Source organism: Manduca sexta, chromosome 28 (genome assembly GCF_014839805.1).
Source record: "Manduca sexta isolate Smith_Timp_Sample1 chromosome 28, JHU_Msex_v1.0, whole genome shotgun sequence".
Classification (NCBI taxonomy): Eukaryota; Metazoa; Arthropoda; class Insecta; order Lepidoptera; family Sphingidae; genus Manduca; species Manduca sexta.
The window spans coordinates 10,997,385-11,023,664 of NC_051142.1; the positions used below are offsets into that span (position 1 = coordinate 10,997,385).

The 26,280-nt window shown below is 34.6% G+C and overlaps 2 protein-coding genes across 5 annotated transcripts; one reads left to right on the plus strand and one right to left on the minus strand.

The window, feature by feature from the left end:
• Positions 1–60: 60 nt before the first annotated feature.
• On the plus strand, positions 61–26,273 carry LOC115447005 (serine/threonine-protein kinase polo). 3 transcript variants are annotated; one of them, XM_037444853.1, is made up of 12 exons: positions 61–198; positions 19,180–19,288; positions 20,121–20,345; positions 20,535–20,739; positions 21,056–21,248; positions 21,763–21,873; positions 22,975–23,201; positions 23,392–23,528; positions 23,901–24,082; positions 24,395–24,528; positions 24,687–24,799; positions 25,124–26,273. In XM_037444853.1, exons 2-12 carry the CDS (start codon positions 19,190–19,192, stop codon positions 25,316–25,318), a joined length of 1,821 nt encoding a protein of 606 aa, XP_037300750.1. In that variant the 5' UTR covers positions 61–198; positions 19,180–19,189; the 3' UTR covers positions 25,319–26,273. The 3 variants fall into 3 exon arrangements, with proteins under 3 accessions (XP_037300750.1, XP_037300748.1, XP_030029754.2); XM_037444851.1 differs by having other exon boundaries at positions 68–198; positions 19,184–19,288; XM_030173894.2 differs by lacking the exon at positions 21,763–21,873 and having other exon boundaries at positions 70–198; positions 19,184–19,288.
• Positions 2,025–17,670, minus strand: LOC115447008 (lipase member I). Of its 2 annotated transcripts, none has more exons than XM_030173898.2 (11): positions 17,461–17,670; positions 10,762–10,865; positions 10,300–10,461; positions 9,967–10,104; positions 9,577–9,680; positions 8,254–8,381; positions 7,692–7,832; positions 6,395–6,493; positions 5,409–5,520; positions 4,951–5,090; positions 2,025–3,713 (listed from the first exon to the last, which is right to left on the minus strand). In XM_030173898.2, exons 1-11 carry the CDS (start codon positions 17,501–17,503, stop codon positions 3,526–3,528), a joined length of 1,359 nt encoding a protein of 452 aa, XP_030029758.1. In that variant the 5' UTR covers positions 17,504–17,670; the 3' UTR covers positions 2,025–3,525. The 2 variants fall into 2 exon arrangements, with proteins under 2 accessions (XP_030029758.1, XP_030029757.1); XM_030173897.2 differs by lacking the exon at positions 17,461–17,670 and adding an exon at positions 14,652–14,900.
• Positions 26,274–26,280: the final 7 nt, after the last annotated feature.

A 26,280-nucleotide genomic window follows, 5' to 3' on the forward strand; every position in this document is an offset into this window, starting at 1 on the left:
CCTGTACACATATCAGAATAATCTTAACAGAGTAACTCACATGTGCTGCAAAGTGTTGAAGGAGTAACATGTGCCGTGTTCAGAATCTACAGGTTTGAACAGTTCGCAGCATGAAAACGGCTGGCGGTTGCAGTAGCACTTCGACAGTAACTCTGTGCATTTTCTGGGGACCTAGCCGCGAAAATGAAGGCGTTGTGGGTACGTAATATAATTATTTTGAATCCTAATTCCCACACTGACACAATTGTCAAGAACAGCAGTTCTATTCTGTCTACCAACTACATTACTAGCGGTAAAGTGATTATAAATTGTTTACATACAGACTACAGTCATATTATACATCACATGTTTAAAAACATAGATTTTACCCGTCGGAAGCCTCACGAATTACTCCGACATCATTAAAATCCTATCTTAAGAGGATCTTACACAAATATTCAATATGCTGTAGGTAAATAAGCTTACGTTTTCCACAATACCTCTCCACGGCATATCGCAGGCGATGACTTCGCCACAGGACGAGCATTTATTTATTTATTTGTAATAAGGTACACCAATAGCACTACATATTACATCAATCAATAGCATTGTGAACTTTTACAACTGCCTCGAGCAAACATAAAGTCAGACAAGTATCTAGTAGTCGTAACTGAGGTGCTGTGAATAAATCAGGTTATAGAGTTAAAAGTATTAAGGGCTTCAAGATTTTAGGCTAGCTACATAGTATGAATCACTAAGTCTATTTTCTGAGATAATTATAAAACTTTGTACATACTTAAAACAATAATATTCCTTTATGAGTAAAACATCATCCCTCGTCTTGCTTTAGTTTCTAGAAGAGTTCTGTAGTTTATTGCGACTCAGCTTAAAACTGATTTAAGTGGGACAGACTTCACGAGTTATTATGAGAAATACGTCTGTATAAATTAATAAAAACGCGACCCTTGCATCAGCGAAGTTGAAACTCTAAAATTAGGTACCAAATATAATTTTCATACGCTAACTTAATACATACGATACAACTGACTGAACTTCTTTGCAACATTTTTAGTGTCCGTCGCTTCACACGCAGCCACTGCTGTGAAGGTAGTCGTCCACCCTAAATACAGAGTGTAGAGCATGTAGGTGACCTTAACGCCCAGCTGGGCCACTGGCACCAGCCTCAGGTACACGCAAACACTTGACGCTACAAATATCAACACCCAAAAACACTTACAAATTATGCTTAACGTCTTAAATCTTATAGTATAAGGATTTAAAAATCTCCAGGAACCTCAAAAGAAAGGTATAGATAGGTAAAGTTATAGAATATGTCCTAAAATATTATAGAAGTATTCAAATAACTATGAATAATAGTATTCAATTCAAATTCATTCGCACCTGGTAAACAGAAATTGATGCATGCGCAAACTGCAATGCATGCATGCTAGCCGTCAATTGATTTTACGGCTGCATCGCATGCTTTTCCGATTTCAAAGTTGCAACGATCCGTGCCGTAATTGAGCCTTTCAGTATTGTTTCGATGCGTGATAAGTTTGAGCGTAGTGCCAAAATACTACCTTCTTATATTATGTCTAGGAAGAATACCTACTTAAAGTTCATAATTCTATTGTTGATCGCCGCTAAGTAAACATATTTTGCTGCAACTATTATTGAAGAACAGACTAATCATTATTAGATGAACGCAGTGATTTTGAATGGTAAAAAAATAAGTAAATTGTTAACTTACCGCTTGTTGCGATTGTTGCGCTCTCATGAAAGACATAACTGAGCGCATGAATGCTGCTATTGCGACCAAAAAACAATATTTATTTCGTTAATTTCAACATATTCGTTCGTTATGCGTGCAACGAAGCAATAAAATGAAAATGCAACAATAACAATAGAAAAGATTTTTATTAATACACTTATTTTAGACATTAATGAAGTCAATTTTCATTATTAAATAATGCATGCAATGTGGTAAGTGGATTTAATAATATTTGGACACTCATTATATTTATCTATACACGATTTATGCACTATTTTCATTCAACTTCGATGTTTTAGCTTAATATATCAGTCCCAAAAGTCACATTAGGGTTAGGTAACATTTCAAATAAAAAAAATAAACTGTGAACGAAAGTAATTGAATATAAATCAGCTAAACTCGTATTACTGGTAATATTATTTACCAGTAACACTCAATGTATTCTAGTATTAAACAATTACTTAATGTAGATAATACTATTTTTAATGCCATTTATTTGGGAGCATAGAATACGTCTTTTGAATTTGGTCGGTTTATTTATTTATATGACGAGTAACATTTACTGAAAAGTTGTCAAACAGGCCCTATGTAAATAAAGTAAACAAGAAATAAACTTAAATAGACAAATATTTATGCAACATTATTTTTGACTCATTTCAACACGAATGTTTTATCTATAATAGTATTTTATAATAGTATATGTCCTAAAATACCAAGTAATACATTTTTACAGTAAGAATACAAGTAAAAACTAAGTTAACTAAGTAATGTTCTTCGAATTTAAAAATAAGTGTAAAGTAGGTATAAAAATATGTACCTATTTAATATAATATATAAAAGTAAAAAACTGCATCACAAATCTTATGGTACTTTCTAACGGCTAGTTCTAAAATTAACCGCTACTTTTGCCTATATTATTACATTTATGGTGTTGTAATTATAATAAAGGGTTTTATTTTAGCTGTTACTTACTTCTATTTTTACAGTTTATGAATAAATTGTCTGTAAGGGATCATATTTTAATTTTACAGCACATAACTTCGTGATAGCTTTCAGATTTATTCCAAAATTTTGCGAGAACCTTCCTTAAAAGACTGACCCCCTTATTCATAGATGTTATTTATCTAAGGACGGAGCATTGCTGTGATGCCGGCGCCATACACGGACAAATATTTGAACAAAGACTTTGCCACACATATGAACACAGTTACAGACACTGACCAAATTTAAATTTTTATGGCTTTTACTATTAGGTTTCCATATAATCGGTTCTCCTTCAAGTAACTCAATAACTTTGAACACTTTGATGTGTGGTCGAAAAACCGATACCGAATGGCAAATACGCAAACATTTAAACAAACTTTGCACAAATACACAAATACCCGTGCCACACATAAGTTCAAATAAGTGTTCAAATATTTTTGCTATGTGTGGCGCCGACGTGGTAACAAACCTGTTTCTCTGTGCTGACAGCATGGCAGCCTTCGCAATGCGTGGACATAGGGCCGTTGTGAGTGGCTAATATTGAGATACAACTTAAATCTACTTAACTGTCAGATAAACAAAGCTGAACAAACAGCAAGCTGTCAGATAAACAAAGCTGAACAAACAACAAGCTGTCAGATTAAAAAAGCTGAGAAACAGACTTGTTATCACAGCAATGCTCCGTCCTTAGATAATTAACATCTATGAATAAGGGGGTGAATATTTATATAATACACTAAAATATTTATCTTACATCATATCTCCTGCATTCTCCAATAATAAACAATATTTCAACCAAACGTGTCCAAAATTCTATTCCACCAACTCTTTTGTGTTGTCGTAGTCACTTCATTGTATTCCATAGGGTCGGCGTACGCTTGAGTTACCGTTGTTACATTTAAAATTTTATTAAGCGTAAATCCATTGCGTAAGTCCCACAGGAGTTTTGGCCATGGTTTCCGTTGCTCTGATTCCGTTGCTAAAAATAATAAGATTTCATTAATAGTCGATTCCTATAAACGATCTTAATTGCCAATCACGCTTTAAAGTATTTATAGAAATCAGCCATAAACCAATCATAATGTGGTTAATGTGCATATAAACATAAAAACACGTATTAGAAATTACATTCCTTGGATATAACTACTATAATTTCTTATGAACTCCTATAATATAAAGTTCTATATTTTTTGGATTGTAGTGCTTTGGAGCCAGTTTTTCGTTAGTGCTAAAAAGTTATTATTTTTTATTTTTTTGTAGGTTTATAAAATACATTTTATTAAATCCATCATAAAAATAATATTTCTCATTCTATTTTATTTCCATGAGTCCCTTCAGCATATGCGATGTTCAAAGTAAAACAACAATATCATTAATATAATATTTTTAAGCTATATCCAAAACAACACAAAACTATAATTAATCATTAAAGTCAATTTTATTTGAGAGAAAGCCCCTCAGCATCTTCGAAGTCCAAGATCCCATTTGTTATGCGATCTTGGACTTCGAAGATGAAATTAAAATAAGATCATTCCGAAGCTATACGAACTCGAACGTAAAAAAAATCATTTAAATTCGACAACGAGGCATAAAACTCCGTGGTAGTTTTACCACGAATAGATAACCTCTCTTCTTTGGAGTCGTTTAAAAATTACATATTTAATACTCTAGTAAATTTTATTCTTATTGGTCCATTATTGCTGTCGGTCGGTGATACAAATAAGTTCGGTTATAAGTACCGTATAATATGAATACTCTATACTTTGGTTTCTCGTATTTCCCATCGATACCTATAATATTAGTAAGTGATTTTTCCTTGGAAGTTAGTTGATGTCTAGATACACATTACCAGTTAACATCAATAGCCTAATCAATGATAATACTTACGTCATTAAACTTGAAATTACATTGTGCTAGCTAGAAGACACTATAACATGCATGTATGCAATAATGACTGGACGGGATAAACTGCTATACATGAAAATGAGTCCTTTCGCGACAAAAAGGAGAACGAATATGTTTTTGGAACTCTATAATTCCGTTAATGATGAAGATTCGCTCAGCTGATTATGTAGCAATAGGATTTTTGGGAAACTGCAAATGCAAATAATATTTGATATTATCTGCCGTAACGTCAATTATATCTAGGTACTTAAATTTATATTTTTAAATACATATTTAAATATATTATATTGTATAAATGTAGGGATACATACGACAATAGGGTTCCTTTTCAGTGGTGAGCGTGAAATATGTGCCATGTGCTCGCGGCAGCCCGTTCAGCCCAACCGCCCTGATGCCCATCTCCGAACATGACCCACGTTTGTCACACGTCGCACGTATGCTCGCGTTTACTCTAAATCCAAATAAAATTAAACATTCACTGCCAATTTAAACGTCAAATAAATTATAACGATAAGTACCTATATAATAGATAGGTAGGTTAAATTACCCAAAATTAACCGAATAAACAGAAAATTAACCGAGTTTATCATACAAATTCATTTTTCATTTGTATGTATTGCATTTTAGGATACGAATTACTTTTATTTGACAATTGATATATCAGCTTTACGTTATGAAACATAAACCGTAGCCTGATATTAGTAATGTTACAATAATTTTGCATGTAATAGTAAGTTTAATTAGAGTTGTATATCAGTAAATGACTTACCCTTGATAAGTTAAGTTCCACGGGTAAGCTCTGAAAGTGCAGTTGTTGTTAACCAACGACTCTGTAAAGAGAAGATACGCGCGCCCGTGACTGCATATCGCCTGTTGTAATTCTGTAAATAAATATTAGCACAACCATTCTTTAACGAAAATTCGAATCATGAAGAGGTAAACAAAGGACTCGCAAAGTAATATAAACATATTATAGTCCATTGAAAAGTTACATTTGGGGTTGCGTTTTTTAGAGGACGCAATTTTATTTTTTTGAAGTGTAGGGGGGGTCAGTGTAAAGCTAAAACCAAGTTTGTGGGGTCCTCACCCTTGTCCCACGGCCGCCATCTTGAAAATAGGGGTTGAAATGGTTTTAACGATGTATCTCTTAAACTATTTATCTGACAAAAAAAAAAAAAAACATTTTTTGTTGCAAATTAAATTCTCTACAACTTTGGTCCAGTAACTTTTTGTCGTAGAACTATAAATAAAAAAGTTATAAGCGAAAATGTTAAGAAATTCAATTTTAAGCAATGTCCATTGCAACGTCATTACAACGTGTGTTTATAAGGTTCATAATACTTTTTTTTGTACTCTCATTACGTACAACACAAACCCGCGGTTGTCGGCTTGTATGCGAATTACTTGGATCCTGAATCGCTTTGGCACAGATGAAGCAATTGTTCACTCTAAAAAACGCAAGGCCTAAAAAATGTAACATTTCAATGGACTAATAAAACACCCCCAAATGAGGCAATGAATACATAATATATATTTTTTTATATCTGCATGTAAACGGACGGTAATGCGACTCCACTGCACTTGAGGATAGTGGAGTGGGGTCCGCATACAATATCGACCGACTATAGATAATTATATCTGGCCAGTCAACACATTTATGCCGGCCTGTTCGAAACCGGACATATACAGGCAGATTCTGGAATGCGACATACTAACCTAAGTGGGACAATAAAATAATAAGTTATATAAACTTACTCGAAGGAGAAATTGGCAGAAAACGCGCCCATTTTGAGTCAGAGTTGTTAAAGCATCCCGGCTGCTTCATCCCGCCATTTGGATAAAAATCTGCGTCCCCTGTGCAGAAAAATAATCGTATTATGAAATAAGACGATTCTCATGGAGAGGATTCAAATAAGCATTTAAGCATTGTTTCAGTACATGGGGTACTTGCTTATTCTCTAGGTTTTTTTTAAAAAAATTACAGTGTTTTCGTGTTGAATTAATTTAAAATGAAACAAAAAATAGATGAAAATAAAATTTATCTCATTAGTAATTTCAATCCGTGCGATGAGTCATAAAGACGTAAAAGAACTCCGAATAATTTCTTTGTTTAAATACAGTTTTTTTTGTAATTCTCAGTATTGAATTAACGACAAAGAATTGTTCGACGGAACGGTCGTGTTAATGACAATCTCTTGCCGTGAACTGTTTCTTCAAGTCATGCAACATTACCTATAGTTTGATAATCATTATGAATGCGTTTAACGATCTTATCTAAATTAACCTCGTTTATTACACAAAATAACTTCCAAATAAAAAAAACTTCCTGCGTAACAACGTTTCAAACGAAAATATCGTTAATTAATTTTACTTATGATTTATAATTTCTTTCATACAAGCCTGATAACTATCATATTATTTTTATTTCTTAGAAAACTTTTTGTATGATAATGAAGGGATACCTGTTCATGCATATGAGTATAGTACTAACTCTTAGTATGTTTTGATTGTTTTTTTTTTTATTTCATATTTAATGTAAACACAATAAATAGAAGTTATAAGTAATAGTTTCTTAATAAGTAAGTACTTACTTATATTAAACTTTAAACAATTTGTTTTTTAGGATAAACTTTTAAATGGTAGAACACTATATTATAAATATTTTTATTTACAGCATGAATCAGTCGGTATCATTGACTCATAGGAAAAAGGTGCAGTTGGACGATTTTTTAATGCTTTTTATACGCTAAGTGCTTACTCAAAGCGATTACCGAAAGATTTAAAAACCCCACCCGATTCCATATTCGCATTCCTTCTCTCATAAGGCCAACATTGCCACGCAATTGCAATAATAGATACTTAAGTAATATTTACCCAAAAAAAAGCAATAAAAATACGATAACATATTGTAGACATGATGCTTAATATTTAGTTTTTTATAAGTATTATAATTTTCGAATGGTTATCTTTTAATCGTACAGGTATACATTACTAAGAATGCTTGGCAATACTAAACCCTAAGATAATGCATACAAAGTAAATAATACATTACCCAAAGGATCAGGCAGACCCAATCCTATTCTTGTCATTAGTCGTCCATTGGTATGAATTATGTCAACGAAGTCAGCGTCGGTTGCGTCCAACCGTTCTGTGCTGTTAGCCAAACCGTAACAAGGCTGGGCTGGGTCCAAACCTTAAAAAAAAACTCCGCGTTTATAAATGCACTATAATATAGTCCCATTTTACTATTTCGCGATTTTATTTTGATAGTTAATATTTATTTTCATTTATTATAAAATATAACTGTAATAATGAAGTAAGTAAGTATATAGTTTAAAATTTAATCTTGTGAAAAGAACGATTTCTTTTTAAGCATAAGGTAGTTGTAGGAAGGCGTAATAACTAGTATTGGAAATTATTTTTTGTTGTTGTAAGATAATTAAAGTACTTTGTAGTTAGTCAGATGAGGTGTCAATTGTATCAACACAATACTAATAATTCGCCGCCGCTTCCAACAGGTCGACGTGGAGATCCTTGGGGGAGGCCTATATTCAGCACTGGACTTCCTGTGGCTGATATGATGATGATGATGATGAAAACTAATAATTACTTACCGGTGATTCTAGCAACTCGTCCTATGTGGAAGGACACGTACGAAGAAATATGTGCACCCAAGCTGTGACCGACAAAATGGAAGTCTTTCACTTTTGCGCCAGTAGCTGCCATCAACTGGTTCAGAAATCTGTGCGGTAGAAGGTTCCAGAATATCATCAAATTATCGGTATAAAAAAAGAAAAACTAAGTATTACATACAATACACACGCGACATAGAACATCATTATTAAATGCCGATATATATAATATATATGTACATATAGGCACTTAATATATAATATTTATACACATACATATATGACTGTTTCATACAATCTATATATATAAAAATCAATTGCTGTTCGTTAGTCTCGCTAAAACTCGAGAACGGCTGAACGGATTTATCTTATCTTGGTCTTGAATTATTCGTGGAGGTCTAGGGAAGATTTAAAAGGTGAGAAAAATTCGAATAATTGCTGGGAAAATCCTCAAAACAGCATTTTTCTATTTCCCATACAAACGTTTTCTAACTAATACGTAGAGTCAATTTGAGCTTTATTGCTATTGTATAAAGTTCACTGTTGTCTAAGCAATGTAGGTGTGTTCCTAACATCAAAGCAGTGTGCGTTGGAGCACAGAATATAATAATGTAATGTCGCGTTCTGAAACTCAACAAAAGTGATATCGCGGACCCGACTAAATTGAACAGTCGCAAAATTTAATATATCATTAGTTATTTGGTTGGCTTCACGATATTATTTCTTTTGTTATACTTTAAAATGCATGTTTTCGTTATGGACAATTTTTGAGCTACTTTTGCATATCTATACTTATAATAAATTTGTAGAGAGGTCAATTCTGTACATGAAATATATTTCCAAAATAACTGGGGGTGATTAGGGATCGATACTGATGCCAAAAATGCAATTAGTAAAATTTTTGTCTGTCTGTCTGTATAACCGTTATAGAAACAAAAACTACTCGACGGATTTTAACTTAACTTGGTACAATTATTTTTCATACTCCTGAGCTGGTTATAGTATACTTTTCATCACGCTACAATTAATAGGAGCATAGCAGTGATGGAAAATGTTGGGAAAACGGGAGAAGTTACTCCATTTTTTAAGCTCCCGTCATTTCGTGTGCAACCTTAATGGTTAAAAGTTCCTTCGATTTCACCAGGATCCCATCATCAGACCCTGACCGGACAATCGGACCACCTGCATACCACCATAAATTAAAAAAACATCCCGACAAATTGAGCACCTTCTCCATTTTTGAAACCCGAAATCCACGCGGGCGAAGCTGCGGGCGGAAGCTAGTACTTGAATAAATTCCCTTACGCAGTAATATCGGAGCCGACTCTCCGTGTGTTGGCGACGGCACGCCAATACTTCCATGTGTTCCCGCCTCCGCTCCAGTCTACGGCTATGACATTCACATCGCCCTAAAACGAAATAATGTTCAACTAAGATCTATAAAAATGTAATAGCCAAATATTTTCTAATGTATCTATCTAAATGAACATACAAGTAATCTTAGAATGGAATAAAATTCGAACGTCGTTAATAAATCTATTAAAAAAATTATCAGTTATAAGCAAGTATTTACTCGTTTGATTTTTAGAAATTGTAACCTCTTACTTGGACTACATACCAGATTCAAAGTAAAAATAATAATAAATCATTATCTATTTTTCTTATTACTATGTATACCCTTGCTCGTCCACTCACCCATTCCAAGAATGCCCTGGTCATATCGTTGACCCACGATGCGTTGCTGTAGCTCATATAGCCGTGGACAATCATAATGGTCTTTCTCTCTGGTTTATAATCAACCCATTCTAGTCCGAACTGATCTCCAGCAAACACCTGCAAGAGTTATGTTTTTTTTATGGCGAGAATATGATTGTCGATGCGATTTCCCATATATAAAAGAAACACCACACAAGCCTTGAATTATAAATTTTTGTGTATAATTACAACATTTAAACAATTCCGCAGGGTGGAGTTAGTTACTAAAGATAAGTGTCGATTGATGGTAAGATTTACGTAATTAGTTCTTACCTGAACCCTTTGACGTTGATTTCTTGAAGAGAAATAGAACTGTGTGTTGACTATCTCCGATGAGTCTGGTTTCATGTTGAAAAACTTTTCTATTATCTGTGTCATAGTGGGCCCAAAGCCGAAACAATCCACTTCGTTCGGTACACCTACACGCACCGAAAACTAAAATGCAAAACATAATCTGCAATAATATGCTACTCTCTAACTTGGGATTTGGCGTAAAGCAGCAGAAATTAATTTTGCGTCCACCAATCCCAACGCGTTGGATACGATAATTAATAATTTTACTTCGTCATGTTAATTTACACGATGCCGGACTCTAGTGAATTATAGTTATTATGATTATATGATCTGTCCCTAAAACAAATCTTTTGAGTTTTAACATGTAATAATTGCACTACATTACTTGCGATTTTAATCCAATCCATCATAAATTGCCAAAATCGATAAATAAAATCTCACCTCTATACTATCATAATCGGCGTCAGGGGCTTCAGTGGTTGTAGTAGCGGGCGTTTTTATTTTAAGAAATTCTTGCAGATCCTCTGGACTTATGTGATTTTCCACTGGAAAAAATAATTATAAATATTCATAAAATTACAGCAAAGAATCTTGTAAAACCGCGTGGTAGTTGTATTAGAATTTTGTCTTAACATTAACAAAAAGTATGGATATGTGACGCATTACCCTAAAATCATGACGTGCATTTATCATTCGTGTAACACGCGAGAGAAACCTTTATTTTTTGCCTTTGCCTCGAGAGTTTTGATAGCCTAATGTATCATTTCATTACGTCGTTTAAATTGTAAAAAGAAATCTTACACAAGTAGTAATAGGAAGTTGGCGTCGCATTTACTTAACGTCCTTGGCGTTTACGGTTCTGTGCCCACTAGCCTTACTGACCCAGTGAGTGATACTTGAACAATCCAACTTCCAACCCACTGGCGGTGTCAGCCAATGTCAAATCAGTTGATGATTATATTATAATTGAACTTAATTGAATACATACATTATGCTTTACACTATGATTTCCGGTTATGTCATAATGGTCAGTTATTTCTGATCAACCATTAAGTACATGATATTTTAAATAATACATATTGGGTATTACAATAATTTCTACATGTAATATGATATGCAGGAACCTAATTGTCTATGCGAGAACGTTACTCATAAACTCGGATGTACGGAAGTTTGCAGTCTGTGACCTAAATTACAATAAAACATTGACCTCATTAAGGTAAACGTTATCAGCTCAGGACGATCTTTTTCCGCGCGTCCTTGATAATATTTAAATTGATAGTTGCCTAGACAACGCGACCCGTCTCAAGTTCTTATGTTAAATAACCGCAGTCCGTCGTGGTGTTGCGCACAAGGTGCTAACAACGCTCGTCTTTCAAAAATAGCTGCATTAATTTGAAAAATATCCACTTAAGAGCTTGCTAAAAATGCTATAGTATTTGTTTCTTTATATATTATATTTTTCATTAAGTATACAAATTAATTATTTAAGAGTTAATGTAATTTGGAGGCACTTAGATTGTAATGTTTTACCGTTTAAATAGGAATAATACTTAGTTAATTCCTCCAAATAATAGATAATCGCTCGATATCTCTTTAGTAGTTGCGTGTAAAAAGTGCTTTGTTTCGCAACATTGAGTACCTTCTCGCTTCGTAATTGTTTCTTCCGATCGGATCCAACTGTACGAGAAACAAGCAATAACTAAATACGTAAACAAACCACATTCTATTAATCAAAAAATGAATTAGTTCAATGAAATGTTTAATACAATGTCTACTTTATTCTGAACAGCGAAGTATAATGTAAACATGATTTATATTAACCTCATAACTACTAATTCACTGTAAGTAATTATGTTTAATTATTATTATAGACTTATTATAGTGTTAAGTTCTTAACATGAAGTTTACCGTTTTTTTAATTATTTAGTATTTTTATTTTTGACAAAAATAGTTACAAACAAACATAGAAAATCGAATTTTATTATTTTAAATTAGGTGTCTTACTGTCTATTAGAATACAGGCAACAATTACTTATTAGAATAAAGCTAAGTTTATTCTTCCTTAGTAAAATGCATAACAAAGATTATTAATTTAACAGCGGGTCATATTATTCTAGCAAATTTTACGTCGATAACCTTTGACGATAACCTATATTATTTGTACACACATAGAATTATTATTTAGGATAATATTTAAGAATTTTCTTAACATAATACATGATGACTATTGTGCGTTTAAATGTGCACGTCCACCTAAGGCACTAAAAATATTACGTTTTGTTCACCTCGTGGGGTAGGCAGAGGCGCAATCGGTGAACTCACTTTCCGATGTGTGTATTCCATCCTATGATATGATAGGGGGTGAGCCTATCGTCATATCGGGCACCAATTCCGAACTCCAAGCTGATATTGAGTAGGAAATCACTATACCCGACCCGGGGATCGAACCCGATATCTCAGCATTGCAATCGTACCGTAATACAACTACGCCACGGAGGCAGTTACATTACAGTCAGTCGAGCAGTTACGTTATGTATAACGTGACCATTTATTTTTCGTCACAAAACGGGACATCGGTTTATTTACGTGAAGCATAAAAAAAAACACACGCTTAAACACACGCATAAACACACGCTTATTAGAAAATTTGTACTTCAGCGGCCGACTAGACACTTCAACGTCAGAGGAAGCTCGCAGTCGTCCCTAATGCGCTGAAGAGGGCCACCGCGGCGTTTTAGTTGGTAGGCCGTGCCTAGCTTAAGTTGTAGGGTTAGGGACTCGGCCCAGCGTATCCCCGAAGGTCATCATCAAACCCAGGATAACCGCTCAGTCGCCCCCCATGAAGGCTGGGCGGTAGTAATAAGGCAATTTCTCCGCGAGACCAAAAAAAAAATCATCAACATTGTTTTCAGAACTGGAATCTGTAACTGAGTTTTTTCAGATGTCCACATTTTATTCATTAGAAAAAACATTCGTAGGCCTTGTAGCCAAGTAGCAGTCCGGTTGGCTCTTAAATTTTCGCACGGTTTCGAAAAACGGGACAATTTTGTATAACCGGGTTTTTTCTGGGGACACTGAGACAGATTACCGAAAACCGGGACGGTCCCGTTCAAAACGGGACGTCTGGTCACGTTAGTTATGTATAATATTAAAATATGATATTATGTCTTATCTTAAATTCTAAAAAATATTATCATGTTGGGTTTTTAAGAAAGTTGAATGTTGTATAATATATAATTGATAGGTTATATTATACCTATCAATATTGTATTAAAAACGACATCATTCAGGAACTGGATGTAATTAAAGATTTGGATGTTATTATTGACAAAAAATTGACTTTTGTTCTCCATTTGAATAATATAATAAAAAAACATTCAAAGATGCTATGGTTCTTAATAAGAAACATAAAAAAAATTAAAAACGTATGTAGTAAAAAAAAATCTATACAATAGTCTTGTGAGGTCCTTGAATATTGCTCTACAGCTTGGCTTCCTCACTTTTCCACACATAGCTTGAAGCTAGAGAGAATCCAAAAGAGATTCCTTTGGCACCTTGCTAGAGGCATTGGTAGAGCTGATAGAAGATTCTCATATGCTGATAGACTTAACTACTTCAAGCTGTCTTTTTTAGATAATCGTAGAGATATTTTTGACCTAATATTCTTGTATAAATTGTTTACCAATAAAATTGACTGCCCCTCACTTCTATCTAATTTGAATATTAGAGTTCTTACTAGAGAACCTAGATATGCGATTACTCCTCTATCGTCTCCACTGCGAAGATCTGTACTTGGATGCAACTCTACAGTTTTTAGACTTTGCAAGATGTTGGACGGCTATAGTAAATCTGTCGACATTCATGCGGACTCATTATATAGTTTTCGGAAAAGATTACGCTCTTGTATACCGAATTAATTTATTATATTATCACTTTTTTTTACTTTTGTGTATTTAGTTATTATCGTAAGTATTATAATATTGTTAACCTAACGTAACTTAGGTATCTATTATGAGTAAGTATTACTAGTGAATGCTGTGTCTACTTTTTAACAATCATGTACTTAGACTTAGTTTTTCTGATTTTTTTTAATTTTTTTATGTAACAGTGTATGATTGATTGTAGACCTAATAAATAAATAAATAAATCTTGTAGACAAACGTTTGGTTCGAAGCTAGAATAGAACCCACGATCTCCCGTCTCCGGTCTCGGCACCCACCGTGCCTCCACGCTTCAGCGGCTATCAACGTCTCAAATATCCATATTCCATAAGATAGCATAATCAATTGCATAAAGATTTAAAATAATATAAAAATGAAATCTCTTACATTCCTCCGTGGTGACCCAGGACCGTTGATAACTATTTCGAACCAACAAGACAAAGTAAAGGAATATTTCCGCGCGTAAAAACATTTTATAATATTTTTTATCTACTCCATATAACAGAAACTAGCAAAATACTATCAAATAAATTATAAGCAGTGATGTAAAACTTGACGGTTTAATTTCGCGATGAAAAACTTTATTTATTACAAACAAACGTGCGATCGCGACACTACCATTGACATTCACTAATGATAATAATTTGCTACAATTGCTCTTATATTGTCGTTATTCGCACAAAACCCCAGGTTAAAAGGGTGTTAAAGACTGATTCATCGTTTTCAGAATTGCATCGGCTCTACGTGGTGACGCAGTTGCATTGGCTTACGCTGCCAAAAATATAAAACTGACAAATGAGTTTTGAACAAATTTAACATACCGGGTTACGGTTTATTACCTCGCCCTTATGTACAGTTAATTAGATTATTAAATTACTAACTTAATTTTAATGAAGCCAACAGACGTCATTGTGATTTAGTTTTCGAGGAAGGTTAATCTCTAAATTGAAGACGGGTAGATCCCTCACTCACAACCTACATTAACTAATTACGGAAATATGTAGTGTTTATGAGAATACTTTTACTAGGTAAGCACTAAATACCTATAAACTAAGTTTAAACCCCAAATAATTATAATGTTTTCCGGTCAGTTGCTCGGATCGTTAAGTACTAGGTGGGGTGCCAAGGGCTCGAAATCATTGACAAAGGATAGGCACAAAAATATTTTTTAAAGGCAATACATAAAAAAAAAGTTCCGATTTGATTTTTTGCCCGGAACGCCGAATAAAGCTCCGCCCGGAGCGGTCGGGTAGCTAAACCCGCCAATGAAAAAACATATTATCAAGTTCATTTCTAATGCCAATAAAATCTTGGTTTTACTTTCAACCAACCCACGACAAACCTACGCTAACCGTATTTTTAGAAGCTGTCTATTCACAATTTACAATACATATATAGAAAATAAAATAAACTTCATATATCTTCAATATGTTACTTTACTTTGGTTTTCTGTTACAAAACACAGATAAAGAAAAAAAAAACATATAAATACATAATTAAAATTCAATCGTTACACCTACCTACACAGTTTCCTGTTCACTTTGGTAGGTCAAGCCCTGAAACGTTATCTTGAGGATGTCGTCCTGTGACGGATTTGTCCAGATAAGTATTTATCAAGTATTGTTTACATGGAAAAATATAAAATAACGGAAATAGAACCCGTACATTTGATTAATCAGTTTAACCTTATAATATGGGACGTTTGTTTACAACTTTAGAAATCCGAAGTTGGAACTTATGTGCCAGTACCTACACGTTATTGTTATACCGTTCTCTCTTTATTCGACTCATGTAGAAATAAAACCATAATGACTCATACATAACATGAAACTAATAAAGGCATCAAGGGTGAGTAAAGAATACCTATATTTATTCATAATGATTTTACCTACATTCTAAAGAAATTATTTCAGTAGTTATTTTGTTATTAATTTATATATTTTTATACGCACAAAGAGAAAACATTTCCCTCCTTCCGCAATCAAAAATAAAGCTTTTGCAAAGATCTGCCACCTAGAGCCTCACATATATGTTAAGGCGGACAGTGACTATAAGAATAAGCGGAACCAAAATGGCATGCGTGCAATACACGTGCAACATTTGAAACGTATTATAGACTTTATAGACACATTATTTAAGTACGTAGTAACTCCACGTGCAGTCATAGACACCAAATAGAATGGAAACACTAGATATGTAAGAGAATGCTCCTGAGCCCCTAAGGAGGTATGCCACTAAGGTGTGCTGAAGCAGTACCGAAGTTGGTTTAGAAGAATGCAGAGACCCATATACTACGCGCTGAATTTAGCCAATAGTCAGTGGCGTAACGATAGGGTGACAGGACAAGAAAAAACCAAGAGTTGGTCCCCTTTGATAAGGTTCCCCGGGCCCAGAGGGACTACGTACGGACTATCCAAGACATGCAGAAAGCAGATCTTGACTGGTGACACATATTATCTAATTTATTCATGAGTCGTATCATCAAGGTAAAAAGTGTCAGTTTACCTTAGCACACTCAAATCGGTGATTATTCCATGACAACTAGCCGGGAAGATAGGCACGACCATCATGGCCTAACATTCCTCGTCGCCCTAGGGGAAGGAACTTAAAAGCTAGATTTTACGGAAGCGGAAAAAATTTAATAACATTGCTACTAAGAAATATCGCAGGTATTTACACTAAAACCACAATGACCAGCCACCAGGATATTATGATAAAAAAGATTTACTTAATGTTATCTTATAATGCGTCATAAATATATTCATCTAGTTATAAATTAACTACGGGCCATAAATCATAGGTAACATTGTTTTTCATTGTGCGTAATTTCTAATGCTGTTTGTTCAAGGCGTAGTTAAAACAAATATGGCAAGACATAATAAATACGGAGTAGCGTGTCATATCAACGTACAAACGCACAAATGTACAAATAGTAACACTTATGTTTTATTCATGTATCGTATCGAACAAGTATGTTACTGTGGGTTACACATTGCAATATACACGATTTAGTCAGGAGATTCGATAAGTAAAGTTATTAGCGGGGTTCTAACTTGTATAAGAGACATAGTGCAGCCAACATTGGTCATTTCTATGTATACATTTTTCAGGATTGTTGCTTCCAAATTGTCTCCCTACTATAATATTTAGAACACGCAACCGGAATTAGAAAGAATGAAGTAGTTATTTTTCATACATTCAATGGGTGTTTTAACCCAGTCGGTTCCATGGCTATCCATTGCCTCCGCACACCGAAGGACGCTCTCAGCGTCAATGACAGCTAAGGCCCACCTTCCACGCCGCCGTCTATACCGAGTGTCACCACACACACTATCGGCGGACAACTCCTTGCCACCTGCCCGCGACCCTCCAAGTTAGTAGCATACCTGCAATATTATTAAAGCTACCCTAAAGCAATACTTTTACGCTCGATCTCTACACCACGCACGCCCATGCACGGAGGAACATATGTCTCATGGTTGCCAATTCTCATTGAAGCCTATAAGGGCTCGCGAATATTTTCTGGCCTTCGCCCCTCCTCTCATCCTAAGAGGTTTCCTTATCCTTCCCCTACACTTCCTTTCCAGCAATCCCCTCCCAACTTTCCTCCAGGGCCCTGCAGTCGCTAAGCCGGGGGATTCCAGTATCCCGTTCGCAGGTTTCCCACAGTGTTAACTGCGGGATTCAATACCCCAACAACAAAACAAATATTATTAACATAGTATAAAGCCTGGTATAGACTACGACACTATAGACCCTACCTGAATGTATAAACAAGTGTCTATGTTTGAATAAGGGTGTCCTTTATTTAACCTCTTAGAACCCATATAAGTATTTCTAGAGAATCTTTGGATTTTTTTTACTTTAACAGGCACGTAAAGTAGTAATTACGGCACTAATTTAACGTAGGTATCGTCTAATGCTTGAGCTAAAAAGACATACTAATTACTATTGTATATACCTGCTGGCCTTGCCTATTTTATGAAGTCATCTGACGTCAAATAGCAAGAACTTCCAGAATTAATTTCACTATAACCCGCTAGATGTCAGATTTTAATTTATATAGCAAATAGCTCAACGCGCATAATATATGGTAATTAGATTAAGTTATTTGTTACTGAAATCACAAACTAGCCTAGTAAAATTAAATAATGACGATATTAAATTTAAATAACTTCATTGTTTTCTATTAATATGAGATTTAAATATTAGCAAAAATTATCTGGCTTGCTACCGATTTTAGAGGTGAGTCACTAGATGGCATTTAAATACGCAAAAGCAATACTTATTATTAGTAACATTTTATTATAAATTAATAGGAACTTAGGTTCGTTTATAATAAATTTTTTACGCATTATTACAATACGGCGACAACGTAACACTAAAAAGGAAGTTAGAGATTAGTACATAATTACTAAGATGGTTTTATTTGTAAAACGTCATTGCATAATTTTTCTCAATTTGCCTTCTCTTTTTAGCAAACTACTTGGCCTTAAGAGTGAGCAAGCCGGCTTATTACATATTGCCAGTGGTATAAAATCTACCATTTCATTGTTTCCTCTGCCGTGTAAAAACACGTAATAATAATTAAATTAATTAAAAAATATTTTGGAAATGAATTTCATATACCGTATTAAGATTATAAAGAATGAAACCGTCTATATATTCCGAAATCCCAAAATAACACATGTTTATAAATATTTTTTGATATTGCAACATTTTCTATTATGAAAATGCAGCGTACTGATTGGTTGTCGAAAAACCGTTCAAACAGACTTCAAACTGTAAAGTTCGGTTCGGTCGAAAAGTTCAAACGTATGGCCGTTTGAAATCTCTTTTGTGAATTTGTCAACAATCGTCAATAGTTTGTTGCTAATTGTTAACATTTTATTTGACTTTAATTTGTATTTTTAAGCTAGTTTAAAATGACGTCCATTAAAGAAGATGAAAAGAAAGAAATTCCAGAAATCATTCACGATCCTCAGACCAACAGCACTTACCAGAGGTTACGATTTTTTGGAAAGGTAAGAAGCCAATAATATTATTTGTTTTATTACTTACTTCTAGTTATCCTGTACTCTATGCCATTTGTAAAACAAAAGTAAATTTAGACCATTTACAATGACTTCAAAACTAGCTGCGTAAAGTTATATGAAAAAAAAACCGTTACATGCATTTCTATATTTACGAAGTTGTGTTAAATTTATTATTTCTGTATTAAAATGCTGACTTTTCTGTTACTAATAGTGATTATAGGAACTCATTATATGACAGTTATGATTCAAATCTTCTAACATGCTAGTATAGACATGGCTACAGTTTACAGTTGAGCGCCAGTGTTGCTTTAGCTTTTATTTTAATACAACAAACGTAAAACCACTAGTTTATATGGAAAGCGTATTATTACAACGAATGCCTTAACCGAAAAATACATAGGCTGTAGATATTCCATAGAATCTTATTACATTACATATAATGTAATAAGATTATCATTTAAATATTTATGCTGTATCAAAATTCGTATGCAGTGTGATTTCCCATCAGTTATCTTTCTTCCTGTAATTAAGGATAGGTATTTTTTCTTTGGTAAAATATACTTGGATCTAACATCTATTAAATGGCTCTTAGACTAATATAAATTTTTAATAAATTGCATTAAATATATTACCTGCTTCTATATTATGTGATAAGTTAATTACATACACAATATAAATTATGTCAGTTAAAATTATGATATTTTTTCTTGTAATAAAGTAACAGTATCTGAAGATGTAGACCCTGATTCCTGTTATATATATGAGTATTCTAATTGTATAATTCATAAAATATCAAGGATATTTATTTGATTTTTTTTAGGGTGGTTTTGCAAAATGCTACGAGATACAGGACTTGAGCACCAATCAGGTGTATGCTGGCAAAATTGTATCCAAAAAATTGATGGTGAAGTCAAGTCAAAAAGAGAAGATGGCTCAAGAGATCTCCATACACAGATCTCTGCAACACAAACATGTGGTTGGCTTTCATGGCTTCTTTGAAGACTCTTTGAACATCTACATCATACTTGAGCTCTGTAAGAAAAGGGTCAGTATTCAGTTTATTTATAATCACAATGACTGAAATAATATTTTTTATTCAATATTTGCATTTTATTATACTGAAACACTTGATTGATTGATATATCAAAAGGCAACGGCATCATGTAGTTATTAATTATATACTAAGCCACTACTGAGCTGTTAATTATTTTTTTTTTTGTTAATTTTGATGCAGTCAATGATGGAGCTCCATAAACGTAGAAAAGCTATCACGGAGCCAGAAACAAGGTTCTACATGCATCAGATACTACTTGGTGTTCAATACTTGCACAGCAGACGGATAATCCACCGTGACTTAAAATTGGGCAACCTTTTCCTGGACGATGACCTACGTGTCAAAATTGGAGACTTTGGCCTGGCAGCCAAAATTGAATTTGAAGGTATAATACTTGATAGTTTTTTATTCACTTTTGAAAGATATACCTATCAAAATAGTTGTCAGCATACATTGTATGAAGATTTATTAAAAAAGAAATGAGTTTATATGTTTCTTCACTTAAATACTTGTTCTACTTTTTATTTTTATACAAATAAATTACGAATCAAGCATGCCGCTCACTTGATAGTCATCAACAATGTACTCACAGAAAGTAACACCATCTCAACTTTTAATAACAGATGACTGCATGGCATTGCAACTTGTGATCAAGACCTTCCACTTTGTAAAATTTTATTAATCTGATAAATATGGTACAGGAGAGAGAAAGCAGACTTTATGCGGCACGCCAAATTACATAGCGCCAGAGATATTGACGAAGAAGGGCCATTCCTTCGAAGTGGACATATGGAGCTTGGGTTGCATCATGTACACACTGCTGGTCGGCAAGCCGCCCTTCGAAACTTCCACGCTCAAAGATACCTATAAGAGAATCAAGCAGTGTGAATACAGGTAAATTGAATAAAAAAACTTTCAGAATTCATTATTGAGTTTAAACAATTTCAGAAGTTGAAATAATTTAAAAAACCACATGAGTACTATAAGTTTCTAGTTAAACTATCATTTAAAAAATATAAATATATATATATACAATGAATGAAACTAACAGTATGTTGAAATAACAAAATAATTTGTTCCAACTTAGTATTTGTTAGGTCCTAAGCACACTGCACAGTGCCAGTGCTCAATACAGTCCACCAATAAGAAATGTCATAATCAAAGAAACTGTGCAGTCAAAATATAATGCCAAGCTTTACCTATAATACCAGCAAAGTAATTATATCTCAACTGCAGTATGCATGGCAATAGGTACAGGGTAACCAGGCTGCCATGCCATGCAGAATAGAAAAAGCTAATTGAAAGTCCACTGCATTTACTGCTCACTGACAAATATAGGCGTTAATTTATTCAAACGTGACCTAAATTCAAAGAGAATAATTGAAACATAATTTGTGTTCACAAATAGTGAGGGCGTATATCTAGCAATGAGCGCTTGCCTCGCCGGCCCGTGGCACAGTTTGGGCAGCCGTTGTGCGCAGGCTCTAGTCAACGATAACACTGTCAATCAACGTTACAGGTGGTTACCAACATTATGCTATGGTGGCGGTGTTCACACCACAGGCCTTTGTGTGTTACCCGCGCTTTGTAACATCTCAACCATTTATAAATCTCTTATTAGGGTTAGATACAACTTTAAACCAATTACTATTAAGCTAAGGTATGATAAGCATGGTAAGTTTAGTCACAGAATGTTACAGTTGGTTTCTAGCAACTAATATCATCCAGTGAAAGTCTCATCACAGTAACTAATTCTCGTGCACTGAGGTCGGTGCTAGAACAGAGCCCGATGTTCAGTTGTTAAATGCATAATGCCAGCCCTTTGCTACACTGGCTACCGCTGAGCAGGGGCTCTACTACTAAGAATATTTAGGGCTAAGTCCACCAAGCTGGCCTGGTGCGGTTTAGAAAACTTTTCTGGACACTTATGCCTGCTACTGATATTTAAAGGCTTAAAACTTTTATACCGAATCTTAATCACTCTTTCTGTGTTAGATTTTATATATTATTTATTTGATAAATGTAAAGAACACAAATGCGTAAAATACCCTATCCTTATGGTTTTCCTTTACCGTTTAAAACATCGAAGTGTGTGTCTTGGGTTTTGAACTTGTGGACATTCGTCTCATAACGTAACGTCTTTTTTGCATTTGTATATGTTTGTACAGCCTTTTCGGATGCAATTCTCGTTCATTTCATTGTCCTTGTCGGTAACCGTTATGTTCAAATGGCATTCTATCACATTTATACCTAAGGATTTATTAATGTTTTAATGGGCTACGATAGTTTATGCGTCCAGCACCAGACGAGCATAGGTTCATCTTAAAATAAAGTATTGTTATAATTAATGTCTTAATAACGTACACAATATTTTTACAATGGAAACTGATGAGTGACTTGCAGAGAGCATGTCTACTTGATTTCTGCTAATTATTCGCACTCATAGTGTACGGATCTTTATAAGTAGGACTCTAGCAAAACTTACGAATAAAAAATAACTGTTCGCGAGTATGGTGAAAATACCAATGCTGTTTTGATGGCACACGGGTCTGGTGCAAGACGCGAAAAACGCCACCGACGATCGAACCACACAAAGCATGATATAATTTACTTTCTGTAGAATCCCGTCGTCACTGCGCAAGGCGGCGGCGTCGATGATAGTGCTGCAGTTGCAGTCAGTGCCAGCGCGGCGCCCCTCTGTTGACAAGCTGCTGCAGCACGAGTTCTTCTCGTCGGGCATCCTGCCGGCCGCGCTGCCGCTTTCGTGCCTCACCACTGCCCCCAGAACAGACCAGCTTGAGGGCATGGCTCTGCAACGCCGCCCGCTCAATGAAGTTAATATGAATGGTAAGATTTGTGAAGTCTATTTTCAAGCTATTGAAAGTATTCATTTCACAAATTGATTGATGTGACAAATCTTATTTCAAATAAAATACATATTAATAAAAAGAATCTACAAAAGAGCCTGTGTCGCCAACATTGTACAAAGTCTGTGTTAAAATAAATAGGCCTCTAATATATTTACAATCGCGTACAGAAAACGTGCCCATGGCGGTGGATTCGCCGGTGAAGCGCGACCCGATCCCTGCGGAGCCGCGCTCCGTAGAACCCACCTCACACAGACAGAATCTCATCGCACTACGCGACCAACTCGCTGCGTTGCTTACAAGCAAGGTAATGTGTCAAAATGTTATGCTCACGACTGTAGGCCTATTGATAGTTGTTTATGAACTATTTATTGTGTCCGTATGGACACAATAAAGTAACATATACTTTGTAGATGAATAATTATCATGCAATTCACTAAAATTATATTTATAACAATGTAACGTTAGCGCACTGAAGTTCTTTATGTCGATTAAGACCTATTATATTTCGTAAAAAAAACGCCTTTTTTAAAGTCACACTAAACTAAAAACATGGACAATAATTACATGCTATCATCAGGTCATAAAAAGGGTGTACATGACAAAGATTATTAGCAAATGTTCAGCTATTGAAACAGTGAGTTATTAGGTCAATTAAATTTGATATTTGCGCCTACAGCTAAAATGTCGTCCGGAGTGCCTGACCGACGAGCTGGGCGACCCGGCGGCCCAGCCGCTCGTGTGGGTCAGCAAATGGGTGGATTACAGCGACAAGTATGGGTTCGGGTACCAGCTGTGCGATGAGAGCGTTGGCGTCATGTTCAACGATACCACCAAACTAATCATGCTTGCTAATGGAGTGTAAGTATATTATATATACTGTAACTATCAGGGCAAGTAATGAAGCCTATTTGGGTGTTTTTGTATCGATAAATAAACATTTTTCGACTGATATCAATCAAATAATGAGCCACCCATTTCTTCATATTTTATTTCCTAATTTAAAATTATAGGGCATTGAACCCATTGGCGTTACTTATAACTATCTGCAAAACGTTAATAACGAATTGTACCTATTTTCCGTTAACTTAGCACTTGTTATGTTAGAGAACCCAAAAGAAATATAATTCTTAATTATACATCAATAAAAAATCACATAATATTTATCTACAGGAATGTGCACTATATCAATCGAAATGGCCAGGAGCAGTACATGACAATGCGCACATACCCACGAGATCTCGAAAAGAAGATGAAATTACTCACATACTTTAGGCGGTATATGACTGAGCACCTTATGAAAGCAGGTAAACATCTTGCGCCTTATAAGTTTTACATTTCACATTGACTACAGGAACTTTACTGCCAGATTATTCCAAAGACACTGAGTAGTTTCTTTGTATATTGGCAAAGTATGTTTTCTGATTTTGGCATCATTTATACATTTCTACAAATTTATGTACAGGTGCGTCGGTCCCAGTGAGAGAAAGCGACGGTTTGTCGCGATTGCCGCATCTGCACCAGTGGTTCAGAACAACACTGGCGGTCATTATGTACCTGACTAATGGAACATTACAGGTAATCACATTTTGTTACTATCTCTGCACTTCGAAATTGTCGCTTCCAATAATATCAACTTTTGATTCTCGCGCTGTGATGACGTTGACGAGATAGTTGCGATATTAATGGTCATACGATGCTCTATTACGTGCACGTGCAAACGCGTATTGTTGTATGATGGGCTAATATGTATTACTACAAACAACGTGTGTACTATTACATAAAGACTTGTAAATGGAGCCTGGAATCTGTACACTTTCACAAATAATAAAAGGCTATGATAACAGTATTATAAGGTAATCTCACTTTAAGTTACTGTTAACATTCATTTATTATCCACAGATAAATTTCCAAGACCACACAAAAATAATACTGTGTCCGCTCATGCAAGCCGTCACGTATATTGATGTGGACAAGAACTTCAGAACATTCAGATTCAGCACTGTAGAGGAACACGGCTGCGACAAGAAGCTTTACACCAACCTTACTTACGCACTGGAGAAATTAAACAGCGTGCTCGCCAATAAACTATGCTAACCACCGGAAATCTGTTACTGCGGATTTGGTACATAATATTTAATTAAATGAATTGATTATGATGCCGCCTGGCATTTTTTTAGCAGGACCCGTTAGTAGGGGTTATAAGAAACGCACTCTAAACCGTATACATTGTTTTTAATGTCCTCTGTTGAAATGCGAGTGAGCACTACAAATTATACAGCTATAATTAATGTATGATGCCGCCTAGATGTATTAAAATACCATGTCGATATCTTTAAATTGTAAAAAATTGCGCTACTTATTCTCCTACTAATCGTAGATTTAGTGCACAAAGGCGAAGCCAATCACGCCTAATAGTTAGATTTACTATTTCGAAAGTATATTGCCAGAAAATCAATTTTATTAACTTATATTTTCTTAATTTAATGTTCATTACACTTCTATGCAATAGCCCCTGTCAGTAACAATTATGGAAAATATGAGTTCTATGTTGGTTGGTTGAAGTACAAATCTCGATTACTTCTGTCTCTGACTATGTCTACCTTTGTGGTGGTGATATATGTTAAGATAAATCTTAGTTGTATCTTTTCGTTTCTAGTGCTGTATTGTAATTGAAGTAAAGTGCACCAAGACTGAGGGGCTGGGGTGCGTGCCTTTACACAAGAATTTCGAATTGTTTATTTAGTTTTATAACTATATTTTTATAACGTGTTTGTGTGCTTCAATAACATTGTATGGGAAATGAATAATTTTGCTAATTCTCTTCATCAATTTTACGTATTTTTTCTTGGAAACAGAAAAATTCTCTTTTGTATGTATTTCTTTAAATCTAGATTTTTCAATAAACGAATATACACGTCAGTATTACCGCAATTGATGTTGAAGCACTGGTGTTTGAACCTTGCGTTTTCCGAGGCACGGTTCACTTATGTATTATAACAAAAACATACATACTATACTATTTTTGACAATAAAGTTACATTAAAATAAACTCTTGT

Excerpts from the sequence above, each read along its gene's own strand:
- LOC115447005 (XM_037444851.1), top strand. Across the intron at positions 24,083-24,394 it reads ATCATGCTTGCTAATGGAGT|GAATGTGCACTATATCAATC; the intron begins GTAAGTATATTA and ends ATTTATCTACAG. Across the intron at positions 24,800-25,123 it reads TGACTAATGGAACATTACAG|ATAAATTTCCAAGACCACAC; the intron begins GTAATCACATTT and ends TATTATCCACAG.
- LOC115447008 (XM_030173897.2), bottom strand. The coding sequence starts at position 14,736 with ATGTTTTTACGCGCGGAAATATTCCTTTACTTTGTCTTGTTGGTTCGA. Across the intron at positions 10,462-10,761 it reads CCGATTATGATAGTATAGAG|TTTTCGGTGCGTGTAGGTGT; the intron begins GTGAGATTTTAT and ends TTTGCATTTTAG. Across the intron at positions 8,382-9,576 it reads GTCGGCTCCGATATTACTGC|ATTTCTGAACCAGTTGATGG; the intron begins GTAAGGGAATTT and ends TCTACCGCACAG.